Below are 23418 nucleotides of genomic sequence, written 5' to 3'. Positions count from 1 at the left end.
AAAAACTTTTAAGAGAAAAACAGAGCCCTAATTAAGAAGCAATTCCACTAGAACTGAAGTTAGCCAACTTTATTTCAGCTTAAACTGAGATATGTCAGTTATTTCATTAAAGACTGGTGACTGGGTTTGATAATTTCGCTCCGTTTCAATTATATGCATTTTTGTTCTTCCCTCCCCCCACTCCCCCAAGAAAAAAGGGAGCAAAAGTCTATGATGGTTAAAAGTAAAATCAGTTTTTGGAAAACTCTAGATTCAACTTATAGCGTTCCTTGTCTTTTCTTTCCTAGATTTATGGCTTCTTGGAAGATATGTATCCCATAAATGTAGGTATGATGTTATTGTAAGCAGCACTGCCTTCTGATGGGTTAAGAGATGCTTATTCCCGCAGGGGACCAAGGGGCTTTCTGAGCTGCACCAGGGCATGTAGATACAGGTTTCCTCAGGCTGCCTGGCTTCCCTTTAAGCCACTTTTCCTTTCAACACCTTACTGCATGCCGAGCTGTTAATGCACTAATGTCTGCAAGAAGTAAGGTAACTTCGCCCAGACCCTTTCTGACTGAGAGGGAACCAGCTGCATAACTTAGGTGTGACCTGGGCCACAGGCCTTCCTTTCCCATCTTGCCCGATTAGCTGTGCCAGGGTGCATAGGAGCCAACTTTTCAAACTTATTGGGGGTGCTAAGCCCAGTGGAACTAACCCTTCCCTGGACACAGAGTCAGCTCCTATGCCAGGGTGCTGTAGGGTTTTAAAGTGACTAGTCTAGCCAAGAACTTCAGCAGACCCGATTTCTTGCAAAGTGAATATTAGCTCAATTGCTTGGGAAAAGGAAAAGTGCACCCCCACCCCCCTCTTGAAGATTTCAGATGTGCGACCTTAATTCTTGTGCTTGTATTAGTTTGGGGCTCTCGTCATTGCTGGAAGACCATGCATAGTAAACCTGGTTATCCTACACCTTTCCCAGAGAGTAATTGCTATCATCGCCACCCCTAATTAAGGAGCTTGTCTGATTCATCCTGACTTATGATTGCATCATCTTTCACTCACCTCTACTGGCTGAAGTGTTTTAATTACACCGCGTTTGTTTGCTCTATAAATACCCCCTGGACTGTCAGAGAAAAACAATAACCAACCTGAAGCCCAGACTGAGAATTCCACATTTATAGGCTGGGCCATGTCCCAGACACACGAAATGGGGAAAAGTCTTTAGTACAATCCCAAAGCCTTATGAAATAAACCAAGAATGGGGAGGGGGGGGGGGGGTCTGGGAAGGTCCCCTCTCAAAATAAAGTACTAAATTCATAGAAGCAAGAGATAAAGACCTTCTCCCACTGTCCTGACCTGATTGGTTAGATCAGACCCCACTGGATCTCCAACTTTACTTTGCAAGGATCCTCCTCCACCTGTTCTATTAAAAAATGTGGAATGATATTTTCAAGTCAACTTTTGATTACATTTTCAAATATTGGATATATATCAAACATTGAAAATATAAAAACCCAGCATAAGATGCCCTGAGCATTATTGGGAAAGGCAGTTTTATATATATATATATATATATATATATATATATATATATATATATATATAACCCAGGCATAGGTCTTAAGCAAAGTTTGATATTTTGGAGGATGTGGTATCTTTTTATTTGAGTACAGGGAGATGGAATTGTATATTATAAGTGGTTTAGAAAAAATGAAACTTTCTAATTCATGATGAAACCTTAATAGGCCCCAAAATCTTTTTCAGTTGTGTCAGATGTTGGTACCAGTCAATGTGACGCCATAGAGAAATACCTGGTAACGACTGATTCTCAGCTAATGCTGGATGTGGCAGAGAAGGGCTTGGATTGTGTCTTACAACTAACGTGATATATTTAACTGCATTCATTTGTGTTGCTTAAAACTCTTTCTTGGCAGTTTCTCATTCACTTAATGCAAAAGTGAATGAGGGTTTACTGTAAAAAAAAAAAAACCTATGTATTTAATTGCTGGGGTGTCCCAGCAATTACTACATGGTACCTGCAACCCCTTAAAGCAGCTTAGTAAGTAAACAGGGCCTTGTATGATGCCCGGTAGTGATCTCACCATGTGCTGGGAAATTCCAGTAGAGGGACAGAAAGACCCAGTAAAACCTATGTTAAAGGGATTACAGTAGCCGACACTTTCTGCTGGCCAGCGCTCTGACACCCTGACACACTTCAGGATGTGCATGCAAGGTCAAATTGATATATACCCAGGTCTGCTGAAATTCCAGGTCTGGCAGATCCCTTCTTCTGTATCCATCTATCAATTTGCTCATTCTAGATAACACATATATTTTTTTTATATATCCTAATAACCCCCCCTTTTTTTTGCCAACTCCAACTCCTCCATTTTTTTCCGCAAAGGCTGAACCTGTTTCTCTTTGTCCCTATGGAGATGCCTTGGCTTTGCAGTTTTGGTTTTCCTACAAAGTAGGACCGAAAAGTCCAAATGCAGTGAGGTAAAACCAGCACTGGATCAATTTGCACTAAACAAAAGGGAGCCAGTTAATCAGCCATAGAAAAATGTAGGCAGATAAGGACCATCTGACCTATCCAGTCTGCCCGGGTATGCCACGTATTCTCCCTATCACTCCCTTAGAGATCCTATGCTCTCTTGATTTCAGATACCGTTTTCATCTTCGCCACTTCCACCGGGAGGCTGGTCCGTGAATTCACCACCTTTTCCGTGAAGAAGTATTTCCTCAGGTTACTTCTGAGACTGACCCCTTTCACCTTCATCCTATGCTCCCCTCGTTTCAGAGCTTCCTTTCAATTGAATGAGCTTCGCCTCCTGAGCATTTATGTCGCATAGGTATTTAAATGTCTCTATCATATCTCCCCTCTCCTGCCTTTCTTCCAAAGAATACATAGTGAAATCTGACCCCATACATGTTCCATGTATGTTACCATGTATGCATGCACCTTAACGAAATACCATTTGTAATTTTGTTACCCGGAAATGGCAACCGCCATTACGGCGAATGTAAGCCACATTGAGCCTGCAAATTGGTGGGAAAATGTAGGATACAAATAATAATAATAATACGCTTTATGATAAAGACCACTGACCATTTTAGTATTTATTTTTTTAAATATTTTTTTTATTTGTTACATTTATATCCCACATTTTCCCACCTATTTGTAGGCTCAATGTGGCTTACATAGTACCGGAGAGGCGTTTGGAGACTCCAGTGTAAACAAATACAAAGTGATGTTGTGGTAAGATAAAGTTCATGTGTCACAGCCACACTAAGGAATTGTACAACGGAAGAGTTGTGTTATGTCCATTACGTTCTTTAGTTTTGTTGTGTTGCAGAGAGCAGGCATTTATGTTGGATCGGTAGGGTAAGCCTTTTTAAACAGGTTAGTTTTTAGTGTTTTCCGGAAGTTTAGGTGGTCGTTCTTAGTTTTTAAGGCTTTTAGTAATGCGTTCCACAGTTGTGTGCTTATGTAGGAAAAACTGGACGTGTAAGTTGATTTGTATTTGAGTCCTTTGCAGCTTGGGTAGTGCAGATTTAGGTACATTCGTGTTGATTCAGATGTGTTTCTAGTTGGTAGGTCGATCAAGTCTGTCATGTATCCCTGGGCTTCACCGTAGATAATTGTGTGAACCAGAGTGCAGATTTTGAAAGCAATGCGTTCTTTGATTGGGAGCCAGTGTAGTTTTTCGCGAAGGGGTTTTGCACTTTCAAATCGTGTTTTTCCGAAGATAAGCCTAGCTGCCGTGTTTTGAGCAGTCTGAAGTTTCTTTAAGGTTTGTTCTTTGCATCCCACATAAATTCCATTGTAGTAGTCTACATGGCTTAGTACCATTGATTTGTATCAGGTTGCGAAATGTTCCCCGCGGGAAGAATTGTTTCACGCATTTGAGTTTCCACATTGAGTGGAACATTTTCTTTGTTGTGGATGTCACTTGGCTCTCTAGTGTTAAGTTGCGGTCCATTGTAACGCCGAGGATTTTCAGGTTGTCTGAGATAGGGAGGGTGTAATCTGGGGTGTTGATAATAGTGGGGTTGTCCACACTGTGTAGGGATGAGAGGATGAGACAGTGTGTTTTTTCTTTGTTTAGTTTTAGTTGAAATGCATTTGCCCAAGAGTCCATGATGTTCAAGCTGATCTTGATTTCGTTAGTGATTTCAGTCAGTTTAGATTTGTAAGGAATGAATATTGTGACATCGTCTGCATAGATGAAAGGGTTAAGTCCTTGGTTGGATAAGGATTAGCCGCCTCCATCCTGTTTATATCTTTTTGAAGGTGCATCTCCAGAATTGTACACAATATTCTAAATGAGGTCTCACCAGAGTCTTATACAGGGGCATCATCACCTCCTTTTTCCTACTGGCCATTCCCCTCTTCCTATGCACCCAATCATCCTTCTAACTTTCACCACTGCCTTATGCATTGTTTGCATGTGATAATACATATATATTACATTCTATTGTATACACACCCATGCATATCAAGTCCTTCTCACTTTATAAAATGCTTAAGCTTTTCCAGAACCTGCTTCTAATCAGTGGCCCTATTTTGAGCTGTGTAATTGGAAAAGAATTTCAGTTTTTACACAGGGGGTGGCCTCACGCCACAAATGTTGGCCAGGATAACCTGTTCTGCTTCCACTCAGCTCCTCTCTTGAATTTCCTTCTGATTTATGGACTTGCTACTCAGTGAGGAAGGGCAGGCACTGCTTTTCTTGTTGCTTTGAAACAGTAACTCTGCCTGAGTAGTCTGTCACCTCCGGAGTCCCTTTGGGGCTTCCTCCTAGCCTCTTCAGGGTTGCCACTATAATCAGAAGCAGAGCGGGAGCTGAGAATTATAGCCCTTGTGCACAAATTGATACTACGGTCGAGTGCCTGACACCAAACAAACTTATTCAACGATGAAGTAAACCAATTATAGAGCAACAAGACCAAGTGAAGTTAAGACATTATAGGCAGGTATGTAGCTATGCAAATGTAATAGAAACGTTTCATGTTGGGAAGACTTCCTCATGCAGCTGTGTTTAATTCCATTATCTGCCCACTCCTTAAGGTGACGTTTTCTTTGCCCCTGGAAGGTGTCTTTCTGTGGCTGCTCAGCAGTTCCTGATGTGGATCCTTGCATCCAGAACTGCTTCTGGTGACAGGATTAGGGTGGAGATGCCAGGAATGCTCAGACCCACTTTAGCTATTACTAATGCATGAACCATGTTGCAACATCTTTGCAGTAACTGGATCCCAGTGCATAAAATGGGACTAGCAGTCAAATAACATGCATTAACGCGGTTAATGCATGCCAGTGCAGGACAGCGTGTTAATAATTCTAGTTGTTCACAGTGTTTGGGAATTGGCCATTCAAGGTAGAATCACAAAAGTATCTTAAGGGTCCGTTTACTGTGCTCCATTAGGTGCTGATGCACTAAAGCAATTCCTCATTAGTTTTGCCATCTTTGACTAAAGGGTTGCTGCACAGCAACCCCGGAACTGCCGGTGGCCCAATGTGGCCGCTGGCGTTGGTTCTGGCTCAAGCATGTGCCAGTTCTGGTGTATGGAAATAATTCTGTAATTTCTAACACGGTGCTAATCCGGCGGTAATCCCAGTTACTGATGGGTTACCGCAGGAACCTTTACCACCACCTCAATTGGTGGTGGTGTGCTCCCCCCCCCCCCCCCCCCCCACCACTTGGCCACATGGTAAGAATAATCTTACTGCAAGGCAATGTCTTTTTTAGGGGCTTTTTACCCACTGCAGTAAAAAGGGCCCTAGCGAGTGGTACCAATGGCTCCCGCTGCTACTGCAGTGGGTTCCAGTTTGGTAAAAGGACCCATGTGTGCGGTAACCATAAGAACGTAAGAATAGCCATACTGGGTCAGACCAATGGTCCATCTAGCCCAGTATCCTGTTTCCAACAGTGGCCAACCCAGGTTACAAGGATCTGGCAGAAACCCAAATAGTAGCAACATTCCAGAATCCCAAAGAGTAGCAAGATTCCGGAATCCCAAAGAGTAGCAAGATTCTAGAATCCCAAGGAGTTCCAACATTCTATGTTACCAATCCCAGGGCAAGCAGTGGCTTCCCCATGTCTGTCTCAATACCAGACCATGGACATTTCCTCCAGAAACCAAACCTTTTTTAAACCCAGATATGCTAACCACTGTTACTACATCCTCCGCCAAAGAGTTCCAGAGCTTAACTATTTGTTTGAAAAGTACTTCCATGTAACTTTCTTGAGTGTCCCCTAGTCTTTGTACTTCTACTCATTCTACTCCATTCAGGATTTTGTAGACATGTGATAATTATTTATTTTTAAAAACTTTTTTTGGAGGGGGTATGGATGGGCTGTGCTAGGAGCCCTTTTACCAAGGACCCTACGCTGGCGGTGGGGGCCATTTTTCCCGTGCACCAGAGCCCTTTTTACTACAGGGAGTAAAAAGACCCCAGGCACACATGGCCATGCAGTAACAGAACTCTTTATGCATGGCCATGCGACGGGGAGCTCTTTCCACCACCCACTGAGCTGGCGTTCAGGGCTCCCGCATTAATCCGGTGGTAACTGGTCAGCAAGCTGTGATGCCCGATGACTGCCAGGTTATTGCCGTTCAAGCCATTTCCCTTGGAAATGGTGCACTTGGGGTGGCCACTTTGGGCCATGGTAGTTCCCGAAAGAGCAAACGGTAAGCCCGCTATGGGCGTGCCGCTGCTCTGTAAGAAGCCCCCCTAGTGCGCTATTAGCGTGCAGTAACTAGATAACGCAAACTTAACACGGGAGCCCCTTACCCTCTCCTAAACAAGAAGTGTTAAGTGTTCCACTGTTATTTTTTTTTTTAAATGGCCACACGCTGATGCCGACACTAAAGCTTGGCCAAAAAAAAAAAAAAACGGAAAAAGGTGAACGTTGCGGCCATGCTATAAATGGAAGAGCAGCAGAAGAGCACGCTAAGTCCATTTCTAAGTGCAGTGTAGAGAAAGGACCCTCTAAGCCAGAGGAAACCAAATTGTGAGGCACACACAGTGCCAGATTACCTGATAGGTGCAGTCGGTATCTGAGTGGGGTCTCCTCAGTTAGCGACCTTTGCCCCCAACATTATTATCTGGTCTGTTCATTTCATTCTTAAGCTTCTGCTCGTCAACCCCTGGTCTCTGCTGGCTGATGCATGGTGCAGGCGTGTTCACGTGTGCATCATATATTGTCATGTGGCTTCGTTGCCTGTATGTCTCTCACTCAAGGAGGAAAGTCTCAAAGATCTTGGACTTTAAGGTTCCCAGAGGGTCTTAATCTGCTCCTGTCCACGTGAGACATTGATGAACATTTAATTGCTGTCACGGTGCTTCCTCTGGATTTTTTAATGGCATTTCCTATAAAGCGGGGACCTTTTTCTTAATCTGTTTCATAGTCTGTGAAACATTAATACAGCCGCCCCACAACCTTGACACTGAGTAGTACTGGCCAGAGATCAGTGGCATATCATCTTACATCTATCTTTTCACTGTGTCTACTTTCAGATTTCCATCTCTTTCCCTCCCTCAGCCCTCCTATTCCCCAGTCTGTCTTCTCCCTCTTCCATCCTCTGCCGTCAAAGAACAGTCTTCTGGGTTTATAAAGAACTTTTCATCTAAACCGAATAAATTAATACTGCAGAAGAACAAATGCAGCCACTTCTGGACTGCAGCGCATTTCTGCCATCTCTACGCACAACTGTTGAAGAGAGGTAGGAAGAAAATCTCCAGTTATTACACAGCTGTAGCAGAAAAGCTTTATTCCTCCTGCCTGGCAGTCACTCTTACATCACTGTGTCGCAAGAGCGGGTGGGTAGTGGGGCTCCCAAAACTCTTATACTTTTCAGGGTCTCAGTCTCAGCCAAGAACAGACTGTCCTTCTACATTTTATCACAGCCAGCTGGTACAGCTCAGGCACAAGGAGGCAGAGGGCAGAGGAGCTGCAGCTGTTCCTCTGCCTCCTGCCACCTCTGCTGGAGTCTGAGATGTAATAAAGAAATCAGTTTACTGATGTTACTTAAGCAAACCAGTTTCAGGGAAATCAATTGTATTGTTTGGTTCACATTAGTGTGTGTGTTTCTGTGTGTTCCATTCCTTGAAAACAAAATAGTGTGCATACTTATTTTATTGAGATTTGATTAGCGGGGTTTAAAAAAGGTATGGGCAGCTTCCTAAAGGAAAAGTCCATAGACCATTATTAAATTGACTTGGGGAAAATTCACTGCTTATTTCTGGGATAAGCATTATAAAATGTATTGAGCTTTTCTGGAATCTTGCTAGGTACCTGTGACCTGGATTGGCCACTGTTGGAAACAGGATGCTGGGGCTTGATGGACCTTTGGTCTGGCCCAGTGTGGCAATACTTATGTACTTATGATTGGCCACATTATTTTGTTAATTTCATCGTAACGTTTTTCTTCTGCTAAATGCCGAGATTGCAAATACTGGGTGGATTCTCGTCTTCAAAACTGTATAAAACCGGTGAGAAGCTGATAATCTAGGGGTATCCGATCTCAGTCCTGTAGGGCCACAACCCAGTCAGGTTTTCAGGATTTCTCCAATGAATATGAATCTGATCTATTTGCAGACACTGCCTTCATTGTATGCAAATAGATCTCATACATATTTATTATGGAAATCCTGAAAAACCCAACTGGGTTACGCCCCTTGAGAGCCAGGGTTGGACCTCCCTGTGATAATCTGACCACCAATCTGTATCTTTCTCTTCTTTCTCTTCCTGGGAGTTCCCCAGGAGCTTTCTTCAGGATTGTTGTTCATCCTAATTCCTGGAGACTCCAAGACAGTTGTAGGCGTCTGCTGTAGAGGTCTCTGCCGCTGATCTGTGGTCAGAAGATTTTGATGCCCCTAGGTGGGGCCAGAGGATGAGGTTGTAGGTTGTGACTGTTCACATTGAGATAGTGGAGGGTTTTTTATGCCATTTGACTTTTTTCTCCACCTGTATTACATTTTGGGCTGTGATAGGTTCTGCTCCTTGAAACTTGGAGGGAGCCTTTAGCTCTGAGGCTTTACCCCTTGCCTTTTTTCTTTTTCTCTTGTTTGTGCTGGGGTTTTTTTTTTTGCACTTTATTTGGTTTTGTGTAGTGGTCACGTGTACGTCAGCAAGTTGAGCAGGGTATTTAGAATTATTTTGTAGTTGGCCGTGTTCCCTCTGTAGATATTGTATTTTTGACATTCGCACGCAGTCACTAACAAAAATGAGCATGTGACCTCCTTACCGCAATATATTTTATAGGTGTTAAGGACTCATATACTTATCAGTTAGCATGCGGTATTGTGACTGCGCTGACTGATTCGTGCTGTCACTATCCACCTCAGACGAAAAATGCAAGAATCTTTTCAGCATGTGGTTTGCCTGCACGTTGGGATTTTACTGTGAAATGCCTGAGTGCGCCATACGGTAAGCCCTTTTAAACTGCGGTAAGGGGAAATGTGACTTAGCACATCCTTGGGCAGGTCTTTCCTGCGCACCAAGGCCACAGCCAGAAAATCGCCAATTTTCTAAGCACATGCTAGACCCTTTAAAGAGAAATAAGCCCTAATTTGACATTTAAAAACATAGAGTTCCTTTTACTAAGCTACAGTAGGCGCCAGGACACACGTACCGCAACTGAAAAGGGTTTACCAAGGGACGCGTCGATGTGTCCTGCAGTAAAATCTCAATGTACATGCACAAACCATGTGCTAAATAAATTCCTGAATTTTTCTTGGAGGGGGCATGTCTGGTGGGGGAGCGTGGGTGTCAGCGCAATCACATTACCAGTGCTAACCGATTAGCATGTGAGCCCTTACCGTTGCGGTAAGGGGTCATGTGCCAATTTTTGCTAATGGCAACGTTAGCACATGTAATCACACTGTAGAGCAAGGCAATGTATTTACAATGGGACACAATAAATCCAATTACAAATTTAATCCCACCGTCAAAACATATCTATTATAAATTTTTGAAAACCTCAGTGGTGTAATTTGCCAGCTACAGCTGCAAGACTATATAACACCAACCTCGTCATTGGCTCTCAGTTTTATCAATTCTTTTCAATACTATTTTTACATTTGTATGCATATATATATATATTTCTTACAGTTCAATACTCATCTTAAAAATATACATGTGATTTCAGACGGGGGACACAACATCAGACATGGTCATGTTTCACCTACCCAGGCTGTCTCAAGAACCATCCCCTAAATCACCTATAGCACCAGCTTAGCTCGTGTATATTAAGGATTTCTCCTGCCATGGCCATTAATTGGGAAAATGGAAAATTGGCCATTTTCTGGCTGTGGCCTTGGTGCGGATGCGCTAAGGCCACCTTTTACCACCGTTTAGTAAAAAGGACCCCATAGTTTGACAAACACAGAAGTAGTGTAGTCCTTTTCCTTCTGATATGTACCACCCGCAGTAAGAAGAAAGAAAGTTGGCAAGGGGGGAGAAAATTATTGCCTGCAGAGGTATTCTAATCCTAATTTGTCCTCACCTCAACACCAACCACATATCAACTCTTCTACACTCCCTTGGAAAAATAATATGACTGAGTCCCCGCCCCCCCCCCCCCCCTGACACTTTTTTTTTTTCATCTGATGTGGGAACAAGAGGAAGACCTTCCTTGTGGAAACACAAGAGTTAGCAGTGCCTCACTCTTAGCTAATAGGCAGTTTTGCACTTGGATAAACATTTTTAGATATTTAAATAACATGCACAGGGTGGTACATAAGTACATAAGTAATGCCATACTGGGAAAAGACCAAGGGTCCATCGAGCCCAGCATCCTGTCCACGACAGCGGCCAATCCAGGCCAAGGGCACCTGGCAAGCTTCCCAAACGTACAAACATTCTATACATGTTATTCCTGGAATTTTGGATTTTTCCAAGTCCGTTTAGTAGCGGTTTATGGACTTGTCCTTTAGGAAACCGTCCAACCCCTTTTTAAACTCTGCTAAGCTAACCGCCTTCACCAATTTCTCCGGCAACGAATTCCAGAGTTTAATTACACGTTGGGTGAAGAAAAATTTTCTCCGATTTGTTTTAAATTTACTACACTGTAGTTTCATCGCATGCCCCCTAGTCCTAGTATTTTTGGAAAGCGTGAACAGAAGCTTCACATCCACCTGTTCCACTCCACTCATTATTTTATATACCTCTATCATGTCTCCCCTCAGCCGCCTCTTCTCCAAGCTGAATAGCCCTAGCCTCCTTAGTCTTTCTTCATAGGGAAGTCGTCCCATCCCCGCTATCATTTTAGTCGCCCTTCGCTGCACCTTTTCCAATTCTACTATATCTTTCTTGAGATGCGGCGACCAGAATTGAACACAATACTCAAGGTGCGGTCGCACCATGGAGCGATACAACGGCATTATAACATCCTCACACCTTAGCCGCAGCTGTATATTTAAAGTACAATGGATTTTGGATAGAGCATATTTAAGCTTAAATAAAATGGCCCCAACACAAGGTAAAACCATCTTGCAATAAAGCCTCTTGTTACAAGCAACATAAATGCATTTATTTGGCTTTTACCTGCCTTTCCCCGAGATCCTTATTAGTATAATTAAATATAGCACATCCAGTAAAATATCTGAGTTAATAACAATACACCAGAGCCCAGGCTTCTCACCAGTTCATTAAATGGAGCTACTGTATAAGCTCTTGAGGGCAAACCATTCCCTCATTCCTTTAATTTTTAATATGTCATTATTTCAGGGGCAATCTTTTCTCTAAGATGTGGGTGTCTGCTGCTACATTCCTACCATCAGGGGTGGTGCAGCAATATCACAGTTTCAATTGTGAGGGATTGCGCAGGTCACCTGAGAGTTCCACAGATCTTGCCTCTGCCCTGTGTGATTGAAACCGCAATTGTGCCTGCATCACAGCTGATGGTAGGAACATGGTGGCGGGCTTCTGAGCACCTTAGAGTGAAGGTTATTCATAGATACAGTGGGCCAAATATTCAGAAAATGCTGAGCTCCTAAATTTATGCTCTAGTTTCAGCTGAAAATTCATCTTAATTTAGGGGCTTAAAAGTTGTGTTCATAAATTTAGGCTTGGCATTCATTTTCCTAGATTTATGAGCCTAGTTCTGAAAATCAGTGCCAAGCTCCTAACTCATTGGTTCCCAAACCCATCCCCTGCTGTCACCCACTTTTTATGCTCCTAAATGTAAGAGTTTAGTGACATTTTGAGCATAAATTTAGGCACTCAGCCCTACTAAATTTTCAAAGAGGCCAATTTATGAGCATAACTCTCAAAGCTAGGAGCATAAATCCTTTGAATATCAGGCCCAACATTACCACAATGTTTAAATAGAAATGAGCTCTTTAAAGTGATATAGAAAGCCTAAAAATTGCTGAGCGTGGTCTTTCTTCCCTGCACCATGTGATTCAGTGAGAAAGAGGGACTAGAAATGCTCAGGATGTTTCGTATTCTCTGCAGTTAATCTCTGATGGTTTTAATGTTTTGGATACAGGTTGAAGGGGGTATTGGTACTCCTTCCTCTGCTATTGGATTTCTTAATTTTTGCAAACTGGTACTGTGGTTAAGAATCTGGGGGTTTTGTTTTCTGACTGTTCCTTTCAATCTGGAGAAACCCAGACTTTTCCACCCCATTTCCAGTGGTGCCAAGTTACTTAGTTCCAGGCTGGAGATTTTGGACAGTCCTGGATTTCTGACCACCCCATCTTGTTGCATTATGGGAATTGCAGCACTGACTTGAATGAGCAGAATCAGACACTACAAATCCCACATTGCTTGGGGCAGGGCTGCTGAGAGAAGGGGTGGGAAAGGCAAGATGGCCTGGCACTGGGGTCTGCCTCTCTCCTGCTCCTGTGTGTTGGACCCAGTTGATTGCGTTAAGCTCGACTGCAGGCCCTAATCAGAGCTGTCCTAGGGCACTGCTTTGAAGTGAGTCCAACTGTAGAGAAAAGAGAGAGAATTATAACATGGCCACCCCTCCTTCTAATGACGCCCACCATCTCCTGAGCATTGATAAAACAATGCAACACAAAACCCTGGAGGGGGATGGGGCAGCCTGGCACCTTCTGAGTGTAGAAAATGGACAGGAGAGAGGGACCTTATGAATTGACCCATGGGTTCAAAGGTCACACCCCTGGAGCTGTTGTCTTCTATGGTTTGGCAAGTGTCCATGTTATAAATACACTGCACAGCTTGGCATGTTGGAAATATATTTCCAGAAGAGAACAAATTGAAGGGACAAGCGTATAACACCTTGGCAGAGCTGTGTGTGAAGGTTTCTGTGCTGCAGGGCAGGAGTGAGGTTCATTGGAAGCAGTAGTGTAAATAAGATCCAACCAGTCAGGGAGGTGGGGGTGGAGGAGCAACCTGTGCACTGCAGGAACAGAGACAGAGCAAAGAGCATGGCAGCTCTGGCTGCCCTACCATCTTCCAACAATGGAGTTACCCGATCCAGCCTGGCAGATCAACTCCTGCTGCCACTGAGCCACATATCTCATAAGAACATAAGAGTAGCCATACTAGGTCAGACCAACGGTCCATCTAGCCCAGTATCCTATTTTCCAAACAGCAGCCAAGCCAGGTCACAAGTACCTGGCAGAAACCCAAATTGTGACAACACTCCATGTAGAACCCCAAAGAATAGCAAAATTCTGGAATCCTAAAGAGTGACAAGATTCCATGCAGAAACTCAAAGAGTAGCAACATTCCATGTAGAACCCCAAAGAATAGCAAGATTCTGGAATCCTAAAGAGTGACAAGATTCCATGCAGAAACTCAAAGAGTAGCAACATTCCATGTAGAACCCCAAAGAATAGCAAGATTCTGGAATCCTAAAGAGTGACAAGATTCCATGTAGAACCCCAAATAATAGCAAAATTCTGGAATCCTAAAGAGTGAGAAGATTCCAAGTAGAACCCCAAACAATAGCAAAATTCTGGAATCCTGAAGAGTGAGAAGATTCCATGCAGAATCTCAAAGAGGGCCCTGTTTGACTTTGGCTCCTACTTTATTGAAAGACTCTGTACAGGACAGACATTTGGGTACCATCACAGTACCCGGACACTGTCTCAATCCCACCCCCTTCCCTAAGCACCATGATTTTAAAGCTGCATCCAGCTGCCAAGTAACCCTGTCTCTAGAGGAAGCCCTTATGTTCCACCTATTCTTTTTATGTTCCTCTTCCAGTGCATTCTGGTATTTGCAGTACTGGGGGGGGGGGGTTGTACAAAGGAGGACTGCAAATTCCACAAGACACTGTGTTGTAAGTGCAAAACCCAAGCTTAGTCAAGTACAAGTATCATAATGTCTCTGGAGACTGGTTTATTAAACTGAACTGGGAGCTTACTACCCACACAAGTCCCTCAGGGCTCCTTCTAGGTAAAGTTTAAAGAAGCCCAGGAAGCTACTAGCAGTGACTGCAGTGAAATGTAAAACTCAAACTGATAGCATCAGGTAATAGGAAGGCCACATTTCATGATGTCAGCTCCCGAAAGATTCAGCTTAAGTCCTTTTGAAACTTTATGGTGCACTAACTGGACTATTAAAGGGATTTTTAACTATTAAATGGAGCACACAAAAAGCTGGAAGTCAGAGATCTGCTTCCCAAAAAAAGCAAGTCTTACTTTACAAAGCGATGTGTCTCCAGAGCTTCACTTTATAGCCATTTTAACAAGCAGAAAGAGTCTCCCTGGCTGGATGTTATTTAAAAAAAAAGTAATTTGCTGATTTAAACAAACTACTTTTGCTCAAAATGTTGTCTCGCCGCCTCCTGTGCCCTCCCAGGTTGGTTTTGTTCCAGGTTATATCCTGGCTTCACTTTAACTTCATCTCTTCTGATAGAAAAGAAGATTGTTTCATTAGGCATCCCCCAGGGTCAGACATTAATTGTCTTCAAGTCCCTCCCAGCAGGCTGAGTCACTTCTGCTTTGTCCCTGCACATCCCTGGACTGGTAGATTCAATTTCTTCATGAAAAAAATGGGATGTATATCACTGAGGCCATTCAAAAAGGTGTTGCCTTTTCTAAGTTGGCTCACAGATCGGGTTACCATATGGCTCCAGATTGAGCCAGTCTGGGTTTTACTTCCATTGCTTTCAATGTGTCCTCCTTTTTCCGGAGCCATATGGTAACCCTACTCACAGAATTATGTATAATGGGGTATGTTTTTAAAGGCCTTGTTTATTTATTTCTTAGGATGTATGAATTTAGAGCTTAGCTTTTGACAAAGGGCTTTTTGCCAAATTTAAATATCTTTGCAGAGCTGCCAAGTTACCCATTCCAGGAGGGAGACTTTTTGGCCAGTCCTAGTTTTAAACTTACATCCCAGAGCAGTGTGGTATTTGTGGTCCATGATTCTTTCCATTGAAGTCAATGCTGCAGGTCCCATAATGCACCAGGATGAGGTTGGCAGAAATCCAGGACCGGTCAAAAAGTCTGCCTCCTGGAATGGGTAACTTGGCAGCTCTGTCTTTGGCATTGCAAAGCTACCAAATGATCCTGTTTCAAGAGAGAGAGACTTTGGCCATTTCTGGTTTATAAGGTAGCATTCCAGTGCATTGTGGTACCTTTAGTTCAGTCTACAGGTTTTCTGTTTCTATGGAAGTGATAAGGAGAGTAGATGGCACGGATGGGCAGACTGGATAGGCCATATGGTCTTTATCTGCCTACATTTGTATATGTTTCGGCACTACAGCTACCACAATGCATCAGTACTGGTGACTAAAGGCCATGCCTGGGTGAGATCAGCAGTCCTTATGGGCCACAAAAGCCATATGAGATATTTGCATGCGTGCTGTCTTAATGGTATGCAAACAAACCCCTCTCATATATGAAGTCTATGAGGACAGGAGGTTCAGAACTACAAATTCACATTATTTTCTTCATTTAATGGGAAAATGTAAATATTCGCTTTATGTAACTCTACATGGTTATTACACTTTTAGTTATAAAAGGGTCCTGGGCTTTGTACGGTTCTGGAGGAATCACGCCCATTGCATCTGCACCCTCTGTCCTAAATAAAAGAAAAAGCTAAGGAGATAGAAATGTTTATTTATCAAATATGGACTTTTGCAATTTCCCAACACTTCTCGGTAGTGGGAAAAGCAGTCGCAGGGGAATCAAGTCCCCCTGTGAAGCTTAATTTGAACTGAATCTGAAGAAAGACCGTAGAACACAAAAGATTTTTTAAGAGCATGTGAAAAAAGAGCCAGGCGGAGGGGCTAGTGATACCTTCTGGTTATTACCACTAGCAAATAAACATGAGACATGCCTGCAGCAAGAGTCCCTGGGAACTCCACACTCATGAACATGCACACGCACACACTGGGACGTATACTGAAGGAATTTTTCTTTTCAAATGAAAAGGATTCCTCAGGAAATAGAACAGGCCAAGATGTCCTCATTCCTTTTATTTTCATTTCCTATTCTCAACCTTGGGACACACCTAGCCAGTCAGATTTTCAGGCTATGCATAATAAATATGTATGAGATACGTTTGCGCAGTGGCGTACCAAGGGGGGAGCGGTGGGGGCGGTCTGCCCCGGGTGCACGCCGCTGGGGGGGTGCCGCGCGCCAGTCAGCGTCTTTGGTTTCCATGCTCCCTCTGCCCCGGAACCTGTTCCAGGGCAGAGGGAGCATGGAAACCAACGACGCTGACCGGCGCGTGGCACCCCCCCAGCGGCGTGCATCCGGGGGGGGGCGGGGCGCATCGGCGATCTGCCCTGGGTGTCAGCGCCCCTCGGAACGCCACTGCGTTTGCATACAATGGAGGTAGGGCATGCAAATTTATGTAATTCATATTCATTATGGGCAGCTTGAAAACTTGACTGGCTAGATGTGTTCCCAAGGACCGAGTTGAGAAGCCCTTCTCCAGGCTAAGGAACAGAGTCATCTCCGCTCAACCATTCTACTTCAGGGGTCCTTGGGACCCACAATGAATATGCATGAGATAGATTTGCATGCTCTACTCCCCCATTCTATGCAAGTCTATCTCATGCATATCCATTGTGGGTATCCTGAAAACCTGACTGGCTAGGTGTGTCCCAAGGAATGGGTTGGAAACCCATGCTCTACTTCAACATTCCCTCTAAGTTGCCCTGATGTCTGAAACCTGCGTTCGTACCATCGGTGGTAGTACTGTGATCTCATGGATTCCATTATGCGGGGCAGACCTTCCTGCCCTGCATGACTGAAGTCATGAGGTCCCTGCACCACCCCAACACCACAAACACGGAGAGCGGACTCCCATGCATGCACCTGACAGAGAACGCTGCTTCTTGATTTTAAGGCAAGACATAAAAGTATAAAAGGGCTAAAAGAATAAGATCTAAAGACAAGGCTGAGATATCGGTTGATGTTTGAAGTAATCAAGCCTCCAGCACTGTTCATACAGGCTCAGTCATTTGTATCTAAGTCTAATCTGGAGAGAAATGCTGCTTCCAGGCAAGCCTGGTGACTGATGTTCCTGACGTTTCTGCTCTGCTTGTGAACGAGGCTGAGGAAAGTGCCAGGCAGGTACAGAAAAGCAGGATAGGCAGATCCCGGGTGTCTGTCATCTAGTATTACAAGAATTTGCTTAGGAACATTATCTCCCAAGGACTGTTTATGAATTAAACTCCAGCCAGAGATATATTATAGGTGCTTAGGTATCGGCCAGCCTTTGTCACCAAAAAACTAATTGTATGTAGTTAAAACAAGTGCTGCTGAATGTGGAGTGTTTTCTGCAGCTGTTTGTGCAGTGATTTCTGCAGCTGTTTGTGCAGTGTTTTGTGCTGTTGTTTGTGCTTGCCACCATGCGATGAACTGAGGTGTCCTGGATTAAAATTCATATATACGTGCACTAAATATGCGCTAAGAAATATTTTAAATTTTTTTTCGATGAGAAGGTGTGTCTGGGCCTGGAGAGTGGATGCATCTATGGTAATCAGTTAGTGTGTCGGCATTGCTCTGTGCTGACTAGTGTCGGATTAACGCTTGAGCCCTTATCGTCTACAAAATTGGTGGCATTAAAGGGCCCCACATGCTAATGGCCAGGGACTTAATGGCAATGCAGGAAGGCTGCGTGTAACCTACAGTAATCTGTAAATTGCATACGTAATTAGAGGCTCCCATGCTCCACCCACATGTTCCCCCCCCCCCTTCCATTTGCACACTCTAATGCTTCCACACATCAGTACAAATTAGTGCTGCTTCCTCTGCACTGGCATACACAAAGACATACTTGAGTAAATAGCTAAGTCTCCACAGCTCCTGTGAATCTGACACAGCCCTTAACTCATGGAATCTTGCCACTCTTTAGGATTCCAGAATCTTGCTGTTCTTTGGGGTTCTACATGGAATGTCGCTACTCTTTCAGATTCTGCATGGAATCTTGCCACTCTTTAGGATTCCAGAATCTTGCTGTTCTTTGGGGTTCTACATGGAATGTTGTCACGATTTGGGTTTGTGCCAGGTACTTGTGACCTGGCTTGACCACTGTTTGGAAAATAGGATACTGGGCTAGATGGACCATTGGTCTGACCCACTACTGAGTGTAAGAAGTTTGTGTTATTCAGCACATCAAACGTCATACCCACTGTTGGAAACAATTTATTTATTTATGACATTTATATCCCGCATTAGCCTGAGTAGACGTATCTTGCTAATGATGCGAAAAGACTTGAAGCAGTTCCAAGAAAAACAACGAAAATGGTATGGGGTTTGCGTAGCAAGACGTACGAAGAAAGACTTGATGATCTGAACATGTAAACCCTAGATGAAAGAAGAAACAGGGGTGATATGATACAGACGTTCAAATATTTGAAAGGTATTAATCCACAAGCAAACCTTTTCTGGAGACGGGAAGGTGGTAGAACTAGAGGGCATGAATTGAGGTTGAAGGGGGGGGGGGGTCGACTCAGGAATAATGTCAGGAAGTATTTTTTCAACGGGAGAGTGGTAGATACCTGGAATGCCCTTCCTGTGGGAGGTGGTGGAGATGAAAATGGTAACGGAATTCAAAAATGCATGGGATAAGCACAAAGGAATCCTGTTTAGAAGGAATGGATCCAAAGAAGCTTAGCAGAGATTAGGTGGCAACACTGGTAACTGGGAAGCAAAGCCAGTGCTGGGCAGACTTCTACGGTCTGTGCCCTGATCATGGCTGAATAGATATGGATGGGTTGGAGTGGAACTTTTCAGGGGCTTCGATGACAACTTCTGAAGCTTTAGAACAAAGAGAGTGCCAGGCAGACTTCTACGATCTGTACCCTAAAAATGGCAAGGACAAATCAAGATCAGGTATACATATGATGTATCACTTCATACCATATGTAATGAGTTTATTGTGTTGGGCAGACTGGATGGACTGATCAGGTCTTTATCTGCCGTCATCTACTATGTTACTATGTAAAATTAGAGAGTTTTTTTCTGTTGATTGTTTCCAAATTATGGGGCCCTTTTACTAAATCGCATTAAGCCTACCGTGAAATGCGTCAAGGTGGTATAGGGTAATTGGTTTCTTAGCGTTCGTTAATCATGCATTAATTATTATTTTTAAAATATTTTTTAACAGAGGGCGTGGCATGGGCAGGGAAGCGTTATTCAGACAGCGCAGTCACATTAGCCGTGCTAACTGAATAACATGGACTTAATGCGGGAGCTGTTTGAGCCTCTGAAATAGGAGGCAGTAAGTGGTCCAGTGTTATTTTTTAATTTATTTTTTTTTCCAAGTCCCACATGTTAGTGGAAAAATTGGCCTGGGACCTTAATACACTGCGGCAGTAAATCTGGGCTTTGCGAGCTCAGATTTTGTTGCAGCTTAGAAAAAAGGACTCCTGTGCTCTTATGATGCTGCAGTTTTGCAATGTTTTATAATAAATGTGATATATCTTCTCTTCCTCAGGCCAGTGCAAACTCATTCAGGTCTCTGTTTTCTACCTATGTTTAGTTCAGCTCAGTGAAAGGAGTGGGGAGAGAGTTCAAAGGCCCTTTATCTACCTGATCATGTGGCAAGATTTCTACTGAGTCCTTTTTCCCCATTCCATCTGTGTTTTATATACTGCGAACTCTCCCAAAGGATTCATAGCAGTTAACAAAGGAAGCAGCCTACTTAATTGAGGGAACTATACATCAAAAGTACATATATTTTGTATGAATCTCAGATTGTTTGATCCTTCTGATTTCAAATATTTTCTGTTCCTGTTTGCTCTTGAAGTTTCCTTTAACCATCATTATTGCAGTGTTGTTAAGGAAGAGATCTATTGAGAAATGTTCACTTACTGAATTGTCATTCTGTTTCTTTTCTGTGATAGTTTATATTTTGTTTATGAATACTGACATGTGTCCTCAGTTTTTAGCTTGTTTTTCCGACGTAGCGTCCCTCCTTACATTTTTAGAATCGGATCATATATATTTCATTCATGGAACAGAATGAATGTGAGCCATTTCTTCTGATTATCTGTCCCATATGGGTAGCTGTGGGGTTTTGTGATATCTGTTGGCGTATCTTATAAATTGGGGGGGGGGGGGGAGCTGCAGGCAGGATTGGGGAACCCTCGACATGCATTCCAGGAGCATCGGGCTGCGGCTTTGCTGCCTGATGCTCCCGGGCAGTAGAATAACCCCAGCAAAAATCTGAGGTTATTTTAATTTTGGTTTTTGGGCCCTAACTCAACTTGTGGTGTATCATCGCAAGTCGTGTTAGGGTATTTGCATAGCAATGAGTTGCAAACCGTGCATTTGTATATTTTGCATCTCATTACTAACTAACCCACGGCGACTTAAATATTGCTGTGGTATTTTAAGACAAAGCAATATTACAGCCCCTGGCTACATTACATTAAGGCCCTAATGCTACTTGATGACCCCCCCCCCCCCCCAAGTTATAAGATATGCCAGCAGATATCACAAAACCCCACAGCCACCCACATGGGACAGATATTCAGAATAAATGGCTCACATTCATTCTGTTCCATGAATGAAATATATATGATCCGATTCTAAAAATGTAAGGAGGGACGCTACATCGGAGAAACAAGCCAAAAACCGAGCAACATATCAATCTTTATAAACATAATATAAACTATCAGAAAAGAAACAGAATGGCAACTCAGTAAGTGAACAGTTTTCAAAGAAAGATCACTCCCTTAATAATATTATAATAATGGCACTTAAAGGAAACTTCAAGAGCAAGAGGGACAGAAAATATTTGAAATCAGAATGATGAAACACATTGAGACTGACTCAGCAGGGACATTGGCTTTCTTAGGCATGACAGATCTTTAAACTGTAGTGTCACTGTCTCATCACCTCTGTCTATCCCTCCACCCCCTTTTCTCTGAGCTGTATTAACATATGCAGACAACCTAAAACCTTGATGGATTTGTACTATTTGAATCCAGTGTGAGAGACCCCGATATGAGCGTAATGTTAACATGGGGGTGGCAGGCAGCCTACTTCTGCAGGCTCCTCGAGAGTGGCTGGCTTCGTGGCAACCCATGATCAGCTTACTTTCCATCAAAATGACAGGGTGTGAATTTCCTGGTTCTAGGCTGGTGGGGGAGTGCTCGGGGAGGTGGGGAGCAGATTAGCATAGTAACATAGTAAATGACGGCAGAAAAAGACCTGCATGGTCCATCCAGTCTGCCCAACAAGACAAACTCATATGTGCTACTTTTTGTGTATACCCTACTTTGATTTGTACCTGTCCTCTTCAGGGCACAGACCGTATAAGTCTGCCTAGCACTATCCTCGCCTCCCACCACCGGCTGGCTCTGCCACCCAATCTCGGCTAAGTTCCTTAGGATCCATTCCTTCTGAATAGGATTCCTTTATGTTTATCCCATGCGTGTTTGAATTCTGTTACCGTTTTCATTTCCACCACCTCCCGCGGGAGGGCATTCCAAGCATCCACTACTCTCTCCATGAAAAAATACTTCCTGACATTTTTCTTGAGTCTGCCCCCTTCAATCTCATTTCATGTCCTCTCATTTTACCGCCTTCGCACCTCCGGAAAAGGTTCGTTTGCGGATTAGCATAATAAAAAAAAAAAAAATTTGCCTTCAAGCTCAGGCTTTTTCCTGTTCCTGGGAGGTGTCTTACCTGCCCACTCTCTATTAATAGGATGGCAGTGAGTGGCTACCTGTTCAGTTAAATATTTTGGGGAAGTATTGTCATAGATGGGGGGGCACCCTAGCTTATGGGTTGTTTGGGGTGGAGTCATTGAGGTAAGGGTCACTTGACCAGTGTTATGGCCTGGATGTCCATGCAGCTCTCTCAGGCCCTAGCTATGGCAAGGCAGGTCCTGAAGAGCAATGGAGGAGGGTTACTGTAACTATCAAAGGTATTCATTGTCTATCCAGCTTTATGACAGGTAGCATGAGGGGAGGGGCTTGTTCTTTAATATATTGATCCTTTACCCAGCTGAGATGTGGTCCTGTTTGATATGCAAAGTTTGTCTCGATTTCAATAGAATACATGAAGCTGTGGCCTGTTCTTATCATAAATGTATTGTACTAAAGTATCACCATGACGTTGTGCTCTAATCAATCTTTTATGTAGATTCTGAAGGTCCGGCCAAGAGCTATTGCTATTCTGCTTCTGTGCATCAAATGCCGTTTTTTGAGTTATAGTGGAAAATTGCTCCACTGTGTAACTATACACATCTGTCGTCTCTAGTGTCATGTTGCTACCTTAAATCCAATAACTGTTTGAACTGATGTGGTTGCTATACTTCCTATAACGAGAACTTGCAAACACACAATAAACAGTTCTCCAAATTATGTTTTCAATTTTTTTAGTGGACCATCAGAAGGCGGATATAAATGGAAGATATTCACCAACTCCAACCAGCACCTGTATTCCTCATTGGTCCTCATTTTTTTGTATTTTCTTAAATATTGAGTATATGTTCATGTATAAATTGTTATAGACTCATTACCAAATTTCCATACCTTCTGATTCATCAACTGAAGAAAGAATATCGCTTGTCTTATGCAAATTGCATCTTCATGTGATTTCTGTAACGTCTCCGTGTTCTTCACATATTCACTGCATGTCAATCTGACACAGCGCTACTATCACTCGAAAAATGGCGTTGTTGGATGATGCACAGAATCAGCATAGCAATACCTCCTGGCCACATTGTACCATAAATGTGTCATTCTTAACTGTTATGCAACTGTTAATGCAAGACCATGAGTGTGTCTGCTCTTGACTTACAAGGTAAAGGAGGGAAGAGAGCAGCAGAGGGCTTTGGGGAAGTGTTAGGTGGGGGATGTGGCTGGAGGGGGGGGGGGGAGGGGGGTTATGCCCAGGAAGTGAGGCCTTCTCAGATCCCAATGTTAAAACCCAGTGGAAGTTCATTGTTTTATTACTTGACCTGAGGAAGAGAGGAGAACTCTCAAAAGTATGAAGTTAGTGCAATAAAAATGTCCCACCTACAAATTGATTGTTGA

At 43.3% G+C, this 23418-nt stretch overlaps 1 protein-coding gene across 2 annotated transcripts in view; it reads left to right on the top strand.

Moving 5' to 3' along the window:
• TFAP2E (transcription factor AP-2 epsilon) overlaps positions 1-23418 on the top strand; it is a 48738-nt gene that overhangs the window by 7163 nt on the left and 18157 nt on the right. The window contains exon 4 of one of the 2 annotated variants that reach the window (XM_030219200.1): positions 288-323. The exons of the other annotated variant lie outside the window; for it this stretch is intronic. Within the exon in view, the coding sequence (XP_030075060.1) occupies positions 288-323 (36 nt within the window). The remainder of the gene's footprint in view (positions 1-287; positions 324-23418) is intronic. 2 annotated transcript variants of the gene reach the window in all.

This window comes from Microcaecilia unicolor, chromosome 11 (assembly GCF_901765095.1).
Source record: "Microcaecilia unicolor chromosome 11, aMicUni1.1, whole genome shotgun sequence".
Lineage (NCBI taxonomy): Eukaryota > Metazoa > Chordata > Amphibia > Gymnophiona > Siphonopidae > Microcaecilia > Microcaecilia unicolor.
This window is presented reverse-complemented; position numbering and strand designations above follow the sequence as displayed.